Source organism: Beta vulgaris, chromosome 4 (assembly GCF_026745355.1).
Source record: "Beta vulgaris subsp. vulgaris cultivar EL10 chromosome 4, EL10.2, whole genome shotgun sequence".
In the NCBI taxonomy this organism is placed as follows: Eukaryota; Viridiplantae; Streptophyta; class Magnoliopsida; order Caryophyllales; family Amaranthaceae; genus Beta; species Beta vulgaris.
The window spans coordinates 53,213,277-53,235,537 of NC_079205.1; the positions used below are offsets into that span (position 1 = coordinate 53,213,277).

Consider the following 22,261-nt stretch of genomic DNA (forward strand, 5'->3'; position numbering starts at 1 on the left):
CGAAAGAGAGTTTGAATTTGAGTCCAAAATACACATAAAATGTAATAAAATAACTTAACAAGAAACTTTATTTTATTTCTTCTTTTTTTCTCGCAACCTTATTTCTAATTTTGGATCTAGGGACAACCAACATCCTTTTGACGATGGTACGTCTATCTTATTTTTCTAAAATGAGAAATCAAGTTCTAGTCTACTATCAATACTTGAGCGTACAAGCCCGAGCAGTGCAACTATCAATACTTAATGCATGCATGTACACAGCTGTGAATAACTTCAGGTGTACCATCCTTTAAAGTCTAAATACGTCCACATGTCTGATATTACAGTGTTCACAATGAACAAAAAACCAACATCAATCACAGGTCATTAGCCAAGCAACATTGCTACATGATACACCATATGAAACTGGACTATGCACAGCTCGATTGATTCAGCCATAGTGTTCAAAAAACTTTGATCAATTGTATCTAAATAAAGTCTACCAACAATATATCCAAAGAAAGAAATATGAAAACTTGTAACAAAAATAATACACTTTTTTGAATGTAGGAAACTGAAATTTTACTGAATCAAAGGAAATGTCAATCAGCAGGTATCAAAGAGCTCTTTCTGGTCTTTTACCTGTATTTAGACATACTTCTATAAACAATGTCAGCCAGTGAATGACATTTTGACAAGCCAAGAGCAATTTCTAAAATAATCCTCCCACCTCACCTCAATAAACTGTCAAATTTCTAGCTTAACTTTCGCGCTCCGCAAACTCATGTTCGACAGCTCTAATTTCAGCCTAAAAATTTTCTTGTTTTTGTGTGCTGTATATACAGTATCAGCAACGTTCATGATTCACGACCAAGCAGCTGTGAATCATGGAATGCCTGGCCATGACTTCATACGAGCCTAAAGATCGCACTCCTAAATTGTTTAATGATTTCTATAGCAGAGAGGTGTGCTTTTGGTTAATATCACTTAAGATATCACATAATAGTGTTTGACTATGTAAACATCTCCTGTGATGTCGCTGCTGGAGAAAAGGAAGTTTCTGAACGCCCTAGCAATTCACGAGTTATAGTTGCCTTCTCAGTAGGGATAGCATTGATCAGAGTATCCATCTTTCCATTACAGTTCTCATCAACGGCTTCCCTCACCTCAAAATCCATACCAGAGGGGAACATGTTGCTTTTGCTGCGTGGTTGACGAGTACGTTTAGGCTTTTGATCTTGTGCTGTAGACGAAGAGCGCTTTCGACTCTGCCTAACTGGGTTTAAGAACCCAATTTCAAGAGCTTCAAGTGCTTTGGTTGTAAGAGGTCGACTCCTAGTGCTTTGTCTTCTCGGCTGTTGATCTGATGGATCTTCGCTCTTTTTAGTGGATCCCACAGAGACAGAACACACCAAGGGCTCCTTTGTATCAGAGGGGCCAATGGTGGCAGCATCTGTATGCTCTGGCTTCTCACCGTCTGGCTGTTGAGGGGAACTACTTTCTCCTTCTTCCAGCTTTACGTTGTCATCACTCTCAGGAACCTGAGGCAAGTTCAAGTCGATAACATTCTGTTCTCGAGGCAACTTTTCATTTTCCTGGGGACATATAGAACCATCATGGGTCAAACATTTTCCTTGGAGAATCCTCACATTGGCAATTCCTGCAACTAAAGATTCGGCAGATGATACTTTCACATTTCCAGGCTTACTCTCACTAGACGGAACAGCATTGTTTGTCATCATAGCCCTAGAAGCAGCACCTCTTTTATTAGCTCTAGCTGGTAAGCTCAAAACACAAGTCACCTCCGCCTCAACGCAAGAAACTACCCTCCGTCTTTTTGTGACTGAACCTGCGCAGCTTGAGGGGCCAGGTTTTATACGACGGCTGAATTGGTGTTTTATGGTTCTTGATTTGTGGTCTGTCAGTATATTAGCATCAGCGGACTTTTTTAGAGGTTCCAAGTTACTACTGCCTGGCATTCTTTCGCTTGGACCAGTTATACTCGTTAATCCTTTTGAATGAGTAAAAGAAGTTTGGCTTTGAAGACCACTTCTCATAGTATCAGTACTAACCTCCAATTTTATATCAGTTGTTCTAAAAGAACATCTTTTAGCTTCAAGAGGTAAACTCCTCAGTTCTCTCACCTTCGTTGGGTTATCTTCATTAGCCAGACTGGTATCAACTACAGTGAACTTGAAAAGATTTGAAATTACTGAGGAAACACGAGGCTTCAGGTAACAATGGCGTTCATGATCAGAAGAATCTTGATCATTGTCTGATTTCAATTCTATGGCCCAGCCATTTTCTACTTTGGAGCTGCTAGGTCCAGTTTCATCAGCCTCCAGCTCGAGAAGCTCTGGTTCACCGGCAACCTTAGCTAAGACATCACTGACAGAATCAAAGTAGTGTTCTCCCTTCGAGAGCTTCCTACGGGAAAATTTCTTAATCCCGGGCATAAGAAAAACTAAACAATTCTTTGAGCCTGCATAGCCATCGCCTCTTGGCTGCTCAGAATGCCAACCTCTTGCTAGCAAACGAGGCCAAACAGCTTCCCAGAAGAGATCATTTGATCGAGCTTTGCTAAGACGAAAATCTCCTGTTAGATACTTTACTATCTCAGCACAGGTAAGAGAAGAACAGGCCTTGCCGGAAGGAATTTCAGACCGGTGAGTGAACATTTGGCTGTTCTTTGAGCTATCCAAGATGAATGTCGTGAGATCCTCCTTTCCCTTGCCAATTCCTACAGCTTCTACTAAAGCATGTATGCCAACCAACGTTTTGAGTGAGGAAACATATTCATCTAATGTTGTCCTTCCCTCAGCAAATGCCTTAGAAGCCTGACAAAAGTTCAAATGGATCCTTGTTAAGATCAAGAAGAGCAGGAGACAATAGATAAATGGAGAACAAACATGTAACTAAGCAATGTCTCCAAGTCCATCTCTCCATTTATTTTGAAAATCAGAAACAGTGTATCTTCTATTTGTAATTTTGCTAAAGAAATGCTAAAAGTGAGAGATTAGATCAAGATACTATATGGTGCTTAGATGCATATGTTCAATGAGGAGAATATGATGCAGTGGTGGTCTCACAAGTAAAAGTATTTCAATAATTCAATTTCTTCTATTATCAGGCTAATCACATAATCTTGGGACTTCTGATGTCTTTGTATCTTTCTCGTTTTGTTTTGGATATACTGGCCTTCACACTTTGGAGGTAAATAATACAAGGACGAAGACCCCATGCAATTATACTCCTTTAAATTTATTTTCAAGTATGAGTGGCAAATAACAGCAAATACCTCCAATAATTTAGTTTTGGATTCTTCAGAGAGATGAGGGGATAAACGAGCAAAAAGTTCATGCTGCCTATATCCTGTGAAAAATCTATGTCCAAGTACACACTTCCTGTTTCTCATCTTCCGGCATTCAGACCATCTACGATATCCACTGGACCCATAAAACTTCCCATAATAATATGCCAAAATTTGTCCCAGCCGTTTGCTCTCCATGAACCTCATCACTAGAAGAAGATTCTTCCCAAATATATACAACCCAAGTAGGAAGCAATCAGCTTCAAAATCACTCCATGAACCCCTTGATTGACCGGGAACGAGGCAGTATGTTCGGTTAGGGGCATCAGCTTTGACATTGGACTCTTCCTTTACTAAAGCCATCTGGCTCATTGCCGCAACTTTTTCAGATTCGACAACCCCATTTGTGCAAACTGCATGGGAGTTGGTGCAAAGTTCCATCCCATCTTTGGTTAGATTTGCCTTGTTATAGACCCACATCACTGGTAAGGGAAGTCCCATCAAAAAAGAATGGGAAGAGTCCATTAAGCCTTCTGTGTCTGCTGGATTCATCATTAACTGAAGATGTTCAGACTTGTTTAGTATAGATGGGATTTCCACCTGGTACTCATCACCAACTCGTGGATGCACCAGCGGTTCTCCAAATATGTCATTTGAATCAAGAGAATCCGGCGAGAGAGAGGATTCAGATAATGTTTCTGGTGAGCTTTTGTCTGCTTGATCCAGGTGACCTGAATCCATCTGCAACCGGAGTTTGGAGAGAAACCACATGAGTATTTGCAAAAGGCAAGGGGAAGGGGGAAAACTGCTTCACAAAATCAGGAAGCAAAACCATTGGAACAGTTCTCCTAGTTCATGTAGTGCACTAATATTGAAGTTTAAAAAAAAAGGCACAATTATGATCTAATCCGAATAACTTTTCGATAAATTACGACTTCTGTTGGCCGTAGGCAATGTCAACTATAAATTTTGTAGCATCAGCACATTAATGGATGCTTACCTTAAAGTCAGTACAATCAAACGAAGTTTATCAGATGCAATCCTTAATTTTCAAAAATCCAAAAAAAAAAAAAGAAGAGAGAAAAGTCTCATTAAGACTGGACCAGGTGGAGTCAAATTTAGCTCTTAAGACATTTATTACACAAAACTTGCAAGACATGAAGCAAATTTGCTGTAAGAAACAGCAGTATTTGGATGGCAATTTGCCAAGAGTTGGATTTTGGTATCATCACCTATATGAACTTCCAATCGAGCTTATCAAAACTATACTCATTTGAGAATTGAATTAGGGTAGCTCTTATTAGGACTAATCTCAACATATTTTTTCCGGAAACTATTTTACTTTAAAGAACAAAAGAGCAAAGCTAAATCATACACGTCAATCAACAGCTATAACACAGCGGACTGCATGAAGAGTCTGAACAATCTGATATATATCAGCTTAAACCGATAAATCACAAGAAACACTGGGGAAACATTACTAATTTACTACTGCACCAAGGCTTGGCAACTATGACAATTCCAGAAGACGATCTTTACCCTTGCATCTATCCATCTGTTGGTTTAGCTTCTCATTATATCCCCCTCTTATTCTATGCACATTTGCATCCATGTATCCAAATTGTGCTCTAAACTGCAAGATGCTAATTGCAGTAAATCACTAAGGTACAATTAATGCTAAACCTAAAAATTCTAACATTTTTGAGGAGAATGAACAAAGGAGTAATTGTCAAACCAATCTCCAAGACGGCTATAGCCAAATCATAGAGAAGATATCTCCCAAAGTGCTTCAAATAAAGACTAGAGAGTTGGGTGAATATGTAGTCTTTTGTCTTCCACCGACTTCTAAGCACTTTCCACAGTTTCAATACCAACTGAAAGGTTCTAATGTTCGTTACTCCTACTCCTCATTCCAAACAACAATCCCTACATAAAGATATATATGATGACACAATTGGATACCTAGATTCAACCAAATACAATGAGGCTCCTTTTAATTTTATTTATTTCCAGTAATCAGATTTACAACAATACCCAGGATTTTCATTGAACTCGATCTACAATGTCACCTTAATAGTCGTGTCATTTTCTTTATCAACAATTTGTGCAAGATAAATCTGACATTATTTATACAGTTCCAGCACCTAAATGCACACACACAGTAATCTCCATTTCATAAAAAAAAATCTGATCTGGTATCTGATCAAGACATGTTCCTTATGAGTAGAATCAATGAGGATACATACCTTGCACTCAACATATTATACTGAAATTTACAAAATATTAGAAAAGCTTCAACCATGCCCATAAATAACAAAAACCACCCAACAAATTCAGGATTCTTGATATGAAATTTTCCAAAAGATTCATGTAGCAAAAACCTAATTGTTATATCACAGATTCCAATCAAACCCATCCTTAGAGTGAACGGTAAGCCCGACCGGGGACGAGAAGTTCCAAACTTTCTCTCTCCTCCACCCTCCTAACCACCTCTCCAGCACCACCACCACCCCCCTCCCCCTCGAGCAGAGAATTATTCTGCTCAAACAAGCACAAATTTGACAGCAAAAAACAGTTATAACACAACTTACATAACAGCCCAGAAACCAAATTCCACAAAAACCCATTTAATACTTCGATATCACCAACCAATGATACAAAAACCAGCATTTTAGATCCATTTTCTCTCCAAAATTTGAACAAAAACCACCAAGCACGTAAACCAAACAATAATAACATCAACAACAAACATGTTCAAACCATAAATTACACACAAATAAACCATACAATTCAACTTCAAAAGCAACAACATATACCTGCAACAAAAACAAGCAAAAAAAAGCAGCAAAACAAAAATACGAAACATACCCAAGAAGAAAAAATAAATATGCAAGAGTTAAAACACAAATATGCAAAAATAACACGTGATCCAAGTCTTTTATTACTATATAAAATCATCATAGAAAAATAACCCAACAAATAGTTCAAACAAACACTTACATTAACGCATTATTTTCTTCTACAACCATAAAAACAAAAATACATGAGTACAAAATATAAAGGGGAAGAAGAAGAACATTTGCATTGACTATAACTAATTATTAAAGAAGCTTAAAACGTCATAAAAAACGTGAGGAACCAAATTTGAACAAATGGGTATTTTGGGTTAGTTTTTGATTAAGGACTTTTGATAATATTCTTAAGTTATTTCTTTGTACACAATACCAAACAAGACATAAAAATAATATATAAAATATAAGTACCCATAAAGCAAAAACTACATATAAATGGTGGGTAGGAGAGAGAAAATAGTTTACCATAGTTTCTTCAGAGGTGTAAGCTTTAGGAAGTGTTTGGTTTAGCAACAAAAATTTTGATAGAAGAAATAAGAAAGCCAAAGTCGTCCTCTTCTTTGCATAAGAGAGAGAGAGGAGAGAGAATGTGTAATTGTGTTTACGAGTTTTTAGAGAGAGAGTGAGATGGGGTATTAATTTTTTTTTTTAGTTTTTTTTTTGGGTTTTGTTTATATTTGGAGAAGTGAAAGAGAAATGTCAAAAATAACCCCATAGTATGTTATGTTGATACTTGTCATAAGTGTGTTAATAATATATGGCCAACTAAATTGTCCTATAGGACTTTTTGGACCTTTCAATTAAAGTTAGGAGATAGAATTTTAATACAATGGGCTGGATGGCTTTTTTGTGTGTTTTTTAGTAAAGTTTTTGGGGATTTAATCTTATTACTATTTGGATTAATTTGGTTAAAAAGGTGAAATAGAAGTTTGAGTTTTGGGATATGAGGAAAAACATTGCCTAAGGTTAAAGAAATTATTAATTATATTGTAATATTAAATTGAAAGTTGATTGGTTTAAAATTAGATTGTTATTGGAGAGATGGGTTCTCTAAGCTTTTTTGTATATAATTTAAAATATACTATTATTTTTGTTTTCTATTAGAGTTATCTATCATAAATGTGCATGAAATAAGTATCTGGAGATTGTAATTTTAGATATTCTACCTAGTAAGCAAAATCCTTCATGAAACTCTTCATAATGGTTTCTATAGAGAAGCTCAACCAATCATTTAGGGGTTAAAATGAATAGAGAGGTAATATTTACTTATAATTATTTATCCTTATATGAATCGATTAAACAGGGTTTAAAATGATGGGGAGATGGTTGTTATGACTTGGTCGAATTATAAGGACAGAGAGAGAGTAAGGATTGTTACTATCTTCTTAATGAATTATTTATAACTTGTTTATCTTACTACCAAGATCGTTTGAGGAAAAAGGCATCACATACCCGAAATTCCATGCACCTGTATAAAAATTACGCTTATTGGATATCCTTTGGCCATTCCAAACGAGCTAGTGAATAATCGATTTTCTTTGTTGATGGGTTGAGTGATTGCTATATTAAACGACAAGGCAAGATCGTGATTCTTTTTTCCCCATAGAATGTATAGAAAAATTCATTTGTAAATTATCTTTTTCCTAAATTGCCTTCTTATGTAATCAAGTAATATATATAAATAAAAAGAATCCTTCAATATTAGATTATTTTTGAAAAAAACCTAATAGTGGAATGGAAATGTACTCTTTAAGATGCATGTATCCCACTAGTAAATAGTAATAATTAACATGTAATCTACGAAGATGCCTCTAAAATATATGTTAATCAGCAATATATGTATATGATGTATCTCATTTACATAGAACCAATTGATGAGTTTGAATTTATTACTTGCACCTCAAAATTATATTGTAGCACCACAAACAAGTGGAATAGAAATTTAAGGCCATTAGTTTATTCAGTGAAGAATAAGTCCATTAGCATAACAGGGATTTTGAGATTGCTTTTATGAGAACATACAGATCTATGACCTACATGCTAAGTTTTACTACACCGTAGATAGATGTGTTACAGCCTACAGGTATATAATTCCCCCGTTTCATGATAATTTTTTTTATAAAAAAAAAAAGTAAGATAGAAGATTTTTTGTGAGTTAAAGAAAATTGGATTTCACCTTACAAGGGACGAGAATTAAATCTGTATTGCAGAGGTGAAATGAGAGTCTTTAACTAATTAAGACATCTTGATTTTTCGTTTCATAGTAATTGTAATCAAGTTATTTGATATGTAATTTTATAAGTACTAATGTACGATAAACAAGATAAATGAACAAATGATTTAATATAATATAAACATCAGTAAGAGCCTAAGAGGAGTGATTGAATTAGTAGGTGTTTGGGCCCATTTCTTGGACCAGCCCACCTATGGCAAAGTTACTAAAATACCCCTACGTCTAGGGAAGCAAATCCTCCACCAGCTGGAGATGACTAAAATACCCTCATTTATTGGGGCTCCTCTCCTCTATAAATAGGGGTTGTCTCATCAGACAAAGGTACGCAATTCTAAGCTACAAAAACGAGAGCATCTCTCTCTACATTGATCCCTTTCTCTCTCTACCTCAATCATCAACTGACTTGAGCGTCGGAGGGGCGATCCCGGGACCACCCCCGGGGTAGGCTAACCTTGTTTTGCAGGATTCCGATGTACGGAGAACGGAGCTCAGGCATACCTTCTTGGGGCCTACATCAAGTCTCTCAGCACACATCAACACTCATGATCACCCTCAATTTCTTAGCAGAAACAGTAGGTAATTAAATTATTTATTTTGTTTGTTTTACCTTCTTTATTGTAATCTAAAACTAAATGTCAAACACGCACCTTGCTTTAACTATTATAAGACAAAGGAAATATTTAACTAACTGTTAAAATCGTATAACTTTTATTATACATTTCGAACACTTTTAATATACGCTCTCGGATGTATGATGCAAGTTGTAAGCAGTCACAATAATTCAACATATGTCCTTATGGTAGAGGGATTAGTCTTCAATCATAAGGTGCACTTGAAGGGTTTTGTCTATCACCCCTCTTTAAGTGATCAGTAGATCAATTGTCAAATCTCGAACCAATATGAATCAAATTCACATATATCAATGTCTATGTTGTAAAAAAGTTAATGTTTTTACAGATCAATGAATGTATATTTAAGTATATTTTTCAAGGTAAGATAAAGATCTTTTGTAAGTGTCAGAGAATTTGGAGATTTCATTGTACAAGGGGCAAGAATGGAACTCTGTCACAAGAGTGGAAGGAAGGCCTCCAAACAACTAGGCGAAACGTATCTCTTAGTTTATGTTCTCTATGCAAGTACATATCTTACATATCTATTTAGTCATGTTTTTATAGGTATCAAATAATTTATATAATTTTAAAATGTTGTAATTTGTTTTATAGTAAAAATATCCTTGATGTACATGAGAGTAATGTATATCCTTTTGAGATTGGGCAAAGCTCAATAAAAACCCTCCAACTTAAAATAATAACATACACGTTTAACTTTCTTAGTCAAATTTGTTAATCTCATTTATAAATTATACGGTTTTTTCACCGTATACCCCTGACCAATTTTTTTTTTGCACCATATACCCTTTCAAGTTTCGAAATTCACCATATACCCTTCACTTTTCAAAAAATACACCAACTTACCCTTAATGACTAACGACATTAACGGTCGTTAGTCATTAACCCCTAATCCTCTCCTAACCCAAGTTAACTAACCTAAACCCTAACCCCCTCTAGCCTAATTAACCCTAAATCCTACCCTAATCTCCCCTCTAATCTTAAACCTACCCTAACCACCCACATACCACCCCTCCCCACCCCACCCTTTCCCCCACCCCGCCGCAACCCCCTTTCTTTTCCCCGACAGCCCCACCCCATCCCCTTTCCCTGGCAACCCCACTCCCCCTCTCCGCTCCCGCGCATCCACCTTACCAACGAGAAATCCGATCACAGCAAGTCACCACAGCCCTGAACCCAAACGCCACCACGCCACACCCTGAACCCTCTCCCACACCACATCAAATCGAAGGAGAAAAACAGAGACCGACGATCCCCCCTCCCCTTCAAAATACAAAGACCACGAGTGAAACAGGGGAGAGCTTCGAAAAACAGCGGTGCGTTTTCCCAGCGAAACAGATGAGAGAATCCGGCAGGGTGGGGTCCGGCGAAATAGAGGAGAGGTGGGGGTGGGGTGCGAAAATCCGGTGGGGTTGCGAAAATCGGTGGCGGTGGGGGTCAGGTGCGAAAATCCGGTGGGGTGGGGTCCAACGAAACAAAGGAGAGGTGGGGTTGGGGGTGCGAAAATCCGGTGGGGTTGCGAAAATCCGGTGGAGGTGGGGGTCAGGTGCGAAAATCCGAAGGGGTGGGGTTCGGTGAAACAGAGGAGAGGCGGGGGTGGGGTGCGAAAATCCGGTGGGGGTGGGTCAGGTGCGAAAATCCGGTGGGGATGGGGTGCAAAAATCCGGTCAGTGGGGGTGGGGGTCAGGTGGTGGTGGGTCAAGTGGTGGTGCAGGGGTGCTGGTTAGGGTTAGGGGGTGGTGGGCTGTGGGCTGTGGGCTAAGGATAGGGGTGGGTAGGGATTAGTGGGCTTTTAGGGTTAGGTTTTTTGGTTAATTAGGTTTAGGGTTTAGGTAGTTAATTAGGATTAGGAGAGGATTATGGCCTAATGACTAACTGAAGTCTAACACCGTTAGTCATAAGAGTAAATTGATGTTTTTTCGAAAAGTGAGGGGTATATGATGAATTTGGAAAGTTGAAAGGGTATACGGTGCAAAAATAAATTTGTCAAGGGTATATGGTGAAAAAATCGTAAATTATAATACTTCCTTCGTTTCTAAATAAGTGCAACATTTGCATAGTGATTACTATTCACGGTTTTAACTTTAATTATATTTGGTGATTTGCATTTCAGGAAAAATATAGTCAGGCGAGATCTTGTTAGATTCTTCTGAATGTGGATTTTTGTAATATCAACTTTTTATAATTTTTACTTATTGATAATTGAAGATATTAATGGTTAAAATAATGCATTGGCAAATGTGAAAACAAGTAGTATACTAGTAATGTAAGAACAAAACATAATCATAATGGATTTTAAATACTAGAATGGAGGAACCTCCATACCAATAGCATTATGTCGAATCTTTGGTGATTTATATGATCACAATTGTTAATTTTTTTTTTTTCTTACCCCCTGACTTTGCATAACGTGTTAACCTAAAAGTTTTACAGACTAAAATTCAACTACCGTCAAAGAAAAAAAAAAAAGATGGCAACTATAATCCCAGTTATTGCTCTTGCTGATCGACTTTCTCAAAACGATAACAATCGATTAGTTTAGCTGTCAGCGTAACTCTAACTTTATAATCCCAGTTATTGCCCTATGCTTCTCAAAAGACTATCCTTACTTACGATACACAACTCATTAATATTAGTATAGAAATAGACCAAAGCCACTCATTCGACATAGTAATCTTTTTTTTTTTTGTCATACAGTAATTTTATAATTTAAAACTACACTAAAATATCATTATTTAATCTTGTGAGAATTTTTTTTCCATTTACCCTTTATTGCATTAATTTATTATAATAAATGTTACACTTTATAGCATAATATTTTTTTTTTCTTACATATATAATCATCCATTACAATTTATAACTACTCTTCTTTTTAAATTTATTGATTTATAACATTTTTAAAAAAAAAAAAAATTGGTAAGAAGAATTCCTCTAAGGAGTCCTCGCACAAATCCCCACCCAGAGGCCCATTACAAGCCAGACACCCCCAATCTCCTCCCTCCTTAAATCCCAAGCAAATACTTGGGTAAAATTGAACCCTAGATCTTATTAGGGAAGATGAGAAAGCTCACCATTTGAGCCAACCCTAATTCGTCTATTGATTTATAACATGTAAGCCGTAAATTACATGTACAGACATTAAGTATAGATCAGATCCATATAAATTTTTACCTTTTTCTTTCCTTTACCAAAAATACCAAATACAGTGTAAGATTTCTAAGGCCTCTCTCTTCCCCCTGCTAGGCTGCCATAACCAATTAGCCACCTTGGCACAATAGCACCTGCACTTCACCATCACCAACCAACAACCAAACCACTCATATACTTATTAACACTTCCAGTTCCACCACCTTTCAATATTTGTGAAATTTATCCTCTAAGTAGCTCACCATAAACTACATATATATCATATATGTGCTTGATATTTGATTATCATACTTTCATACAACAAAGATTTAAACTTTCTCCCACCCCCTGCAATACCAAGACACCACAACAAAGAGAAAGCCCTGTTGCTGGATAACAAGTCACAAGTGGTTGGCATGGTTATTGGTTAGGGAAGGAAGAAAGGAGAGAGGTTAGGGATTAGGGAAGAGAATAAAAGTCATAAACAAAAATTTAAATTATGCCAATTAGATGGTGACATGTTATCCTATTGACGTGGTCAATAGGTGATACATATTTGTGACTATTCTCACAAAGAATAATATATGCTTCATACTCCATATAGGTTGAGAGAAAACCAAGTAAGTGTTGGCCCAGTGGTGATGGGGACTGGCTTTGGTAGGACGGACTCGTGTTCGAATCCCCGCAACACCCTTGGGAGAGGAATGGAACCTAACCACCCCGAACTTGGCCTCGATCCGGATGTAGCCCGAAGGGTGAACGGGTGCAAACACCAAAAAAAAAAAAAAAAAAAAATATAGGTTGAGAGATCAATAGTTGAATTATTCTAACTATTGTTAAAACTATTTTGAGAAGGTCACTAATAGTTGAGATTATTGGTGTTAATTATTTTTTTAAAAATTTATTGAGAAATCTAAATTATTTTGGGTATAGGACTATAGGGGTGATGCTAGGCTAGGGGATTATCATGGGTCGGACTCAGTTTTGGTCAAGAAAAGTGGTTGGTTTCGTGCTAACTCAAGTCGAAATTTCTGCACAAAACTCATTATTTTCGGTCGGGCAAAAAAATTTGCCTAATTGTTTGCATTTAGGTTGCGCGTGCATGGCTCAATTTTTTTGCCAAAAATTGGGTCGGGCTTGAAGCACGAGCAAAAAAATCGTATCAAAATCGTTCATTTTTTAATTAGATCAGACCCATGTTGATCACCTCTGTGCTGAGAATTTGCACCCAGTGGTAGATCATATTAGAGGAATTACTCTTCACCTTATTTTTTTCTTATTTTCCAAAAAAATGAAAAATTCATAATAGTTATAAAAATTCAGAAAAAATAAGGTGGATAGAACAAACTCTAAGACCCACAATAATTTGGAGTCTTACATTAATACTTTGGTATAGAGATTTTCAAAAATATATCAAATAAAGTTTGGTTTGATGGTAAGGGTTATTTCACAATCTTAAAAGAACAAATTTTACTAGGACATTTTGGGGTGGAAATTCTCCTTACCTCTCTCCCACTTCCAAGATGGTCATAAAATTGCATTGTTGTATGTTTTTGTTTTCTATATATCCTCTTAATTAAGAAGAATAAAGTTGTGGAAATTCAAGATACTATTACTCGATTGGTTTGAAATTTTTCTTATTAATTTTTTCTTTATGAGGAGAATTGAGTTGTAGATCATTTGGTAACAACTTCAACTTATTTGGTCTAGCTAATTGTTTAGACATAATAAGTTTTCATGTGATATGATGTAGAAGTAATTCATCATTTGAATTTTCTTGTTTTAATTCTTCATTCGTCTCAAAATATTGGATTCATTTATTTTTTTTATAGTCTCTAAGTTAAATCTTTGACTATCAAATTGGACTAATATTTTTAACTACATTAAAAAATGTTAATATTTGCCTTTATTAAAACACACATTAGGAGGATTATGATAAGATATCACATTGATATGGCGTTGAAATATACTCCCTCCGTTTCCTAAAAATCTTCCCACTTACTGTTCTTTCAGATACCAAGGAAAATCAAGTTGTTTGGGGCATGGTGTGAGTAAAGTAGGAGAGAGAAAGGGGTTAGATAAATAAACAAATAAAAAGGAGTTAAAGTAGGAGAGAGAAAGGGAGTAAAATTGAATTAATAATGTAATGGTGGACCATATGATAGTGACATGAGAGGGTAAATAGGGAAATTTGTTTTGCCAAATAAGGAATAAAGCAAAAGAGGGAAGATCTTTTGGAAACACCCTTAAACGGAAAAAGAGAAGATCTTTAGGAAACGGATGGAGTACTTCTATGAACTTAGACTTTATAATTTAAAATGGATCCCACGTTTTGGGATGAGGGGTATACAGTATACACTGATTCAATCACTACTTGCAACTTTGCAATTAAAGTCGATATGATTCTTATTGCTCTTGGAATCTAGGAATAGTTTGATTGCGACAATAACTAATTCGTTATAGTAAATGATGGATCATGTGCTAAAATATAGTTTAGATATAATCCTCATGAAATTTCATGTTCTTTTCAAACAGCAAAGCCATGGTCAACGGTCAAAAACGGTCCAAGAGTCCTAAAGTTTGTGAAGAAAAAAAATGAAGAGCTATTACTGATCGTTTGCCAAAGCCCAAATGTTTTTGCTTTGACATTTCAAGGACGTGTTTGCCACAAGTTTTTGAAGTAGCTTTTAGTGTCTTGACAGTTAAAACACTAATTAAGAATAATAGTAGTGTTTGGTTAGGTAGTGTACAAGTAGCTTTTACGACCCGCTTGGTTAGTGGTCATAAATAGTGGTAATGGTAATGAAATTAAATTTGTAAGGGAGTTGTCATGTCAATGACCACGGGAATGAAACTTTATCGCAAAACATGAGTTTCCCTTATAAATTTTCATTACCACCTAATACCACCTTCACAAGTGGTAATAGATAGTAATGAGATTTTAGGAAGAAAATAGATATCTTGCGATAAAGTAGCATTATCATAGGTAATGATATTAGATTTCTAGTATAAATTTAAACTATAATGCATTACCATTTCCATCATTTATGGCCTCTTACCCAACGGGACGTTAGTGGTATAAGTAGTGTTTTAGTAGTGTTTGTCAAAACCTACAATTTGTAGCTTTGGGGGTAACATCTAGTGGTGTGTAAATTATATACTTTCTATGTTCTTTTTTAATAAAACATTGGGTGAAATAACACTATTCATTAATCAATTTTGACACCAATTTATCACCATTATATAAAGAAAAAACATAGTCAAGTGGAATCTAGTTAGATTCTTCTCGATGCATACTATCAAAATACAACTAAAGATATTAATGATCAAAGAAGCGTGTTGGATACGGTTGCGTGAAAAAACAAACGTTTTGTTTTAGTTTTTATCTAGTTATTTGTAAAGAACTACTTTGATAACTTCTTTTACCGAACATCGATATCTTATACCTAGCTACATGGACAGCTAACAGCTAACCACTACACATCAACCACTAATAGCTACCACCACAACTAACAGCTACTCTCACAACTAACAGCTACTAGCACAGCTATCGTTGCCGAACACGCCCTATGTCTCTACTACTAGGGGCGTGTTCTGCAATAACTTTTGAGATAACTTTTAGTATTTGGACCAAGGGCATGTTCGACACAAGCTTTTGAAGTATCTTTAGTGTGTTGACTGAGTCAAAACGCTAACTAAGATAAATAGTAGTGTTTTGTCGGATATTGTAGTGGTATAAAGAGCTTTTAGTGGTATAAGTAGTGTTTTAGTAGTGTTTGTCAAAAGCTACAATTTTTAACTTTTGGGTAGCTTTTAGTGGTGTATAAATTATTTGTTACAGTTTTGTTTGAGTTTTTAACTAGTTATTTGTAGATAGTTACTTTGACAACTTTTTTTTACCGAACATCAATATCTTATACAACTACTTGAACAACTAACAGCTACCGACACAACTAACAGCTACTCTCACAGCTAAAAGCTACTACCACCGTTACTATTGTTGAACATACCCTAAGTGCAAACTCTAATAATGGTGAAAAATAACTTTTGGTGTTTGAACTAAGCTATAAATATTAGCTTTTGGAGTAGCTTTTAAAGATTGAATATAGTTTATTTTTGTTATTTTGTTAAACTAACAGCTAGTTTTACCGAATACTGATTACCATAAAAATTATTTTCTCATTCAAACTCTAACAGTTAATATTTCACAGCTATCAACTAGTACACCAACTAACAAATACTTCTACAGCTAAAACTATCACAACAACTTTTACCAAAAGAATCATCCCCAATTTTTTAGATTTGTACGTTGGGTTGTGGTTCACTCACTTTCTCATGTTTTAGTACATAATTAGTTACTAGCCTCGAGTTATACACCGTTAAGGAAAATTTTCATTTATTAATGTTGTACTATAAAATGATAATATTAAATGCTACTTGATCTAATAGTTAAGACTTTAGTATATGAAATTGAGTTCACGAGATCAAAGCCTATACTATGTAATTTTTTTTTATTATACATGGATTAAATGAAGTAGAACTCCTATGGTATTAAAGAATAATCGTTAATAGTGACTTAAATTCCACCATACTTGAAACTCTATTAGGAACAATCGAACAAATAATGTATAGTTAGTTTTCTTATAACAATCCGACTTGCGTGGACCCGGTTCACACTAAAAATAGTGTGGACCAGGCCCAGGCACGTGACCCATTATATCACTTTAACATACACTATATCATTTTAACATACACTATATCATTATAGCTAGAGCTGTCAATTCAGTTACTCGAGTCGGTTTCAGGTCGGGTCATCTCAGGTTTCAGGTCATGTTCGGTCAGGTCGTGTCAGGTCATTAAATCAAACCAGTCGGGTGCAGGTCGGGAACGGTCATAATTTGGTTAGGTTTGTCTCGGTTCATTTCTTCTTTCAGGTTCGATCGGGTTCTGCGCGGTCAATTTCGGGACAGGTCATCTTTCGTGAACATATGGTGTCGGGTCGAGTTTATTGCAGGTTTGTAGCGGGTGCTTTTAGGTTCAGGTCATGCGTGGGTCGGGTACTTATCAGGTCAGGACAATAACGGTTTGGGTCAGTTTTGAGTCAGATTCAGATTTGTAGTTATCGGGTTGTACCATACTTGATTTCCAGGTCACTTTCGGGTCGCTTCGAGTACGAAAAATGTCATGAATTTTGTGTGGTGTTGCTTCAAATTTGTATCATTATTTAAGATTTCATTGAAAAGCAATGCTTGAATAGTTCATCTAGTTATATACCTTTTTATAGTAGTGTTATATGATTTATGTTATTATGTGGTGAAATAATTGACAAGTCGAGTTATCAGCAATCAACAAGTCGGGTAAAATCGGGTAACATGTAGCAACAAGTCAGGTAAAATAATGTACCAGGTCGCAACAGGTTTAATAAAATCAGGTAAAGGGTCACAACAGGTCGGGTTGACGACAAGTTACGTCGAGTTATAATCAGTTTCAGGTCCTAATCAGGTCAGGTGTCGAATCGGGTTCAGATCGTTGTCATGTCAGATCATTTCAGTTATCGGTCTTTTTTGGACAGGTATCGGTTCAGGTTCAGGTCATAGAATATCGGGTCAAGAGCATGTATCAGTTATTATCAGGTCGGGTACAGGTCAGGTTACAGGTGACCTGTTTTGCCAAAATTTCAGGTACAAGTCAGTTACAGGTCGTTTCAGGTTCAAGTCGGGTTATCAGATCAGGTCATTTTTTGACAGCTCTAATTATAACATACACTATATCACTTTAACACACCATATATCACATTAACATACCCTATATCACTTTAATATACACTATATCATTGTAACATACACTATATCATTTTAACACACACTATATCATTTTAACACACCCTATATCACTTTAACATACACTATATCACTTTAACATACACTATATCATTGTAACATGCACTATATCATTTTAACACACACTATATCACTTTAACATACACTATATCACTTTAACATACACTATATCATTTTAACATACACTATATCACTGTAACATACACTATATCACTGTAACATACACTATATCATTGTAACATATAGGGGTGCTTATCGAGCGAGCCGAGCCCGAATAGCACTGGGCTCGGCTCGAGCTCGTTTAAAATTTTCCAGGCTCGGCTCGGCTCGTGAGCTCGCCGAGCTTGGGAGAGCCAAGCAATTTTGGGGCTCAAGCTCAGCTCGCGAGCTCGCTTAGGCTCGACTAATGAGCTCGGCTTGGCTCGAAGTAGGTGAGCTTGTTCACTCACCCATCATATGCTTTTATAACTTGATTTCCCTCTTAGCATTGCTAAGATTTCAATGTGGGACTTCATGGTTTGTTAAAGAAAAACAAACTCACTATCCCCATTGCAATGTGGAACTTTATGTTTTGTTTAAGATAAACAAACTCACTCTACATATGCTTAGCTTATATAACTTGGAATCCCTCTTAGCATTGCTAAAATTTCAATGTAGGACTCATGTTTTGTTAAGAAAAAAAACTCATTATACCCTTGTTTTGTTTACATATGCTTTTATAACTTAGATTCTCTCCTAGCATTGTTAAAATTTCAATGTGGGACTCCATGTTTTGCTAAAGAAAAAATTATCAAATATTTTAAGTATTAAATAATCAACTATTTAAAATTATACTTCATCATTCCCTCTTATGAAAGAAATAAATTATAGTTTTTTTGTTTTCCAACCAAGGAGATACAAAATTAAACTTTAAGTTGAAGTAAGGAATAGTAGCTATTTATAAAGAAAATAAGGTTGATCCTTGTTTTTCTTAACCAATGTGGGACTTTAGTGCCTAATGGAGTAGAGGTGAAGTTGGATCACAAATTAAAATATATAATTTGTAATCTAAATTAAAATATAAATTAGTATTAAATTTTTTTAATATAAAATATTTTTTTAATATAAATATTTTTTTTAATATAAAATAATAAACGAGCCGAGCTTTACGAGCCGAGCTTTGCCTAGCTCGGCTCGGCTCGTTTAAGTCTCGAGCCGAGCTTCAACGAGTCGAGCTTTGACCGAGCTTTGACCGAGCCGAGCCCGAGCTGCTCGCGAGCTTGTTAGGCTCATTATCACCCCCTAGTAACATACACTATATCACTGTAACATACATTATATATCATTTTAATATACACTATATCATTTTAACATACACTATATCATTTTAACATACACTATATCATATCAATATACACTATCATAAACTCACGTGCAGGGCCGTGGCAACGATTTTCGGGGCCCTGTGCAATTTTTTAAAATTGGGCCCTTTCTTTTGACTCTCTTTATATATACGGAGTACATACAATACTCAGTATAGATGATGGCTAAAACTAATTTTTCTCCTAGTATATTTTTTTTTGAAGGAACAAAATAATCTAGATTATAAGAAAGAAGAAACAATATAATTAATTAATATTTATAAAAAAAAAAAAGTGGAAAGAAAAGAAATAAGAATTGAAGTATGCGTTAAGAGGAAAAGAATGTGAAAAGGCCAAAAAAGGGGAAAGGAAAGGATTATTAGTATTGTCGTACAGTAATAATTATTATGGGAAACAGTAGTAATTATTATTATGGGGAAACATAGTAATTATTGTGGGAAGTTGTGTGTCCATATCTAGTTTGTGCTTTTTCAAAAAAAAAAAAACTGTCATTGGGAAGAATTGAACCCCTGACTTGAGGGTTTTATTTACAAAGCACTCACCACTAAACCAAAGCAATTTTGCTTGTCATTGTTTGATGAGTCGTTATAATATACCATACCAGATTTTGGGGCCCCTAATTGGCGGAGGCCCTACGCGGTCACCCCGGTCGTGCCGCCCCTCCGCCGGCCCTGCTCACGTGATATGGATCGGGTGCACACTAACGGGTTCATATTAGTTTTTTTATTCTTATAATAGTGTTTTATGTATAATGGAATCCACTTAGTAGTCTATTTGGAATGGGTGATCTACCCACATAGTTGATATAGATATGTCGTAATAATACCATCGAACAAGATCTTTTATCTCTATTACTCTGTGTTTCTGCTAAGAAATTGAGGGTGATCACAAATGTTGATGTGTGCTGAGAGACTTGATGTAGGCCCCAAGAAGGTATGCCTGAGCTCCGTTCTCCGTACACCGGAATCCTGCAAAACAAGGTTAGCCTACCCCGGGGGTGGTCCCGGGATCGCCTCTCCGACGCTCAAGTCAGTTGATGATTGAGGTAGAGAGAGAAAGGGATCAATGTAGAGAGAGATGCTCTCGTTTTTTGTAGCTTAGAATTGCGTACCTTTGTCTGATGAGACAACCCCTATTTATAGAGGAGAGGAGCCCCAATAAATGAGGGTATTTTAGTCATCTCCAGCTGGTGGAGGATTTGCTTCCCTAGATGTAGGGGTATTTTAGTAACTTTGCCATAGGTGGGCTGGTCCAAGAAATGGGCCCAAACAATTAGCCCCACGCCAAGTAATCGGAATGGAAATCGCCATTTTTAGTGCGGTTGATTGGCGGAATAAGATCATTGCCTTTTTGCCGATATTGAGCGGGACCCAAGAATTTTTATGCCGGATCATTGTCGAGGAAATCTTCTGGCGCTAGAATTAATCAAGCACGGGGGTCTCGCCTTGGTCGAGCTGATGGGATGCTTTTGAAGTTGGCCGACCGGGTGCTTTTGAAGCAGGCCGACCATGTGTCTTGAGGCTGGCCGAGCAGGTCCTCTGAGGCTGGCTGAGTTGCCCGAGCAGGCCGAGATTGCTCCCTTGAACCATGCTGGCCGACCAGCTCTACTGGCCGACCAACCCTACTGGCCGACCAGCCCTTTGCCGAGCTTACACCCTTGAAACATGCTGGCCGACCAGCCCTACTGGCCGACCGGGTGCCTAGGATGAGCAGTCGATCGAGTACATTGGTCGAGAGGACCGACCACGCTCCTTGGTTACCCGGGCCGACCAGGTGTGCCCTTGAGGCTGGCCGAGTAGGGTGCCCTTAAGGCTGGCCGAGCAGGGTGCCCTTAAGGCTGGCCGAGCAGGGTGCCCTTAAGGCTGGCCGAGCAGGGTGCTCTTGAGGCCATCCGAGCAGGGTGCCCTTGAAGTTGGCCGAGCAGGGTGCCCTTAAGGCTGGCCGAGCAGGGTGCGCTTGAGGCCATCCGAGCAGGGTGCCTTTGAAGTTGGCCGAGCAGGGGGGTGGCATTGGCCGAGTGTCCGAGCAGCTCTCTCGAGCTTTGCTGACCGAATCCGACTAGGTGGCCTTTGAGGTTGGCCGAGCAGGTGGCCTTTGAGGTTGGCCGAGCTGCTGTTCGAGGATGACGACCGAGTCGAGCCGGCGCGTTGATGTTGGCCGACCAGGTACGTAAGGATGGTTGACCGAGGTCCCACGTAAGTGGCCGAGCGAATGCCGAAGCCGAGTAGGTCCTTGGGCTAACTGGTTCTTTGTCCTTTTGGGTTTCCTTGCGCCGAGCGGCTCCTTGTGCTGAGTGAGTGGGACGTCACTTGGATGAGGAGCTAATGAGCCCCATGTTTTCCGAGCGGGAGCCAATGAATTACTTAGCTTGAATTTGGCTAAGTGTGAGAGTTACTCGTCAAAGGAGAGAGGGTCTCCTAGTGGCCGAGCGGGTCTCCAATAAGCCGAGCTGGTCGGACGCCACTCGGATGAGAAGCTAATGAGCCCCATGCTGTCCGAGCGGGTGCCAATGAATTACTTAGCTTGAATTTGGCTAAGTGTGAGAGTTACTCGTCAAAGGAGAGAGGGTCTCCTAGTGGCCGAGCAGGTCTCCAATAAGCCGAGCTGGTCGGACGCCACTCGGATGAGAAGCTAATGAGCTCCATGTTGTCCGAGTGGGTGCCATGAAGTACTCAGCTTTAATTTGGCTAAGTATGAGAGCGACTCGTCAAAGGAGAGAGAGGGTCTCCTACTGGCCGAGCGACTCGATTTGTTTGCACTTAGCTATTTTCGCTAAGTGGTAGGTACTCCTGGCATAGCGAGGAGGTAACTTTGCACGCTCGACTCGGGAGGCTAATGAGCCCCATGTTTTCCGAGGAGGTGAATTTGTTTGCACGCTCGACTCGGGAGCCTAATGAGCCCCATGTTTGTCCGAGGAGGTGAACTTGTTTG

At 37.7% G+C, this 22,261-nt stretch overlaps 1 protein-coding gene across 2 annotated transcripts; it reads right to left on the reverse strand.

The window, feature by feature from the left end:
* Window positions 1-315: 315 nt before the first annotated feature.
* LOC104890815 (uncharacterized) lies at window positions 316-7,128 on the reverse strand. 2 transcript variants are annotated; one of them, XM_010676413.4, is made up of 3 exons: window positions 6,607-7,128; window positions 3,278-4,030; window positions 316-2,816 (listed from the first exon to the last, which is right to left on the reverse strand). In XM_010676413.4, the coding sequence occupies exons 1-3, from the start codon at window positions 6,607-6,609 to the stop codon at window positions 993-995; spliced, it is 2,580 nt and encodes an 859-aa protein (XP_010674715.2). In that variant the 5' UTR covers window positions 6,610-7,128; the 3' UTR covers window positions 316-992. The 2 variants fall into 2 exon arrangements, with proteins under 2 accessions (XP_010674715.2, XP_048497686.1); XM_048641729.2 differs by lacking the exon at window positions 6,607-7,128 and adding an exon at window positions 6,290-6,494.
* Between the last annotated feature and the right edge of the window lie 15,133 nt (window positions 7,129-22,261).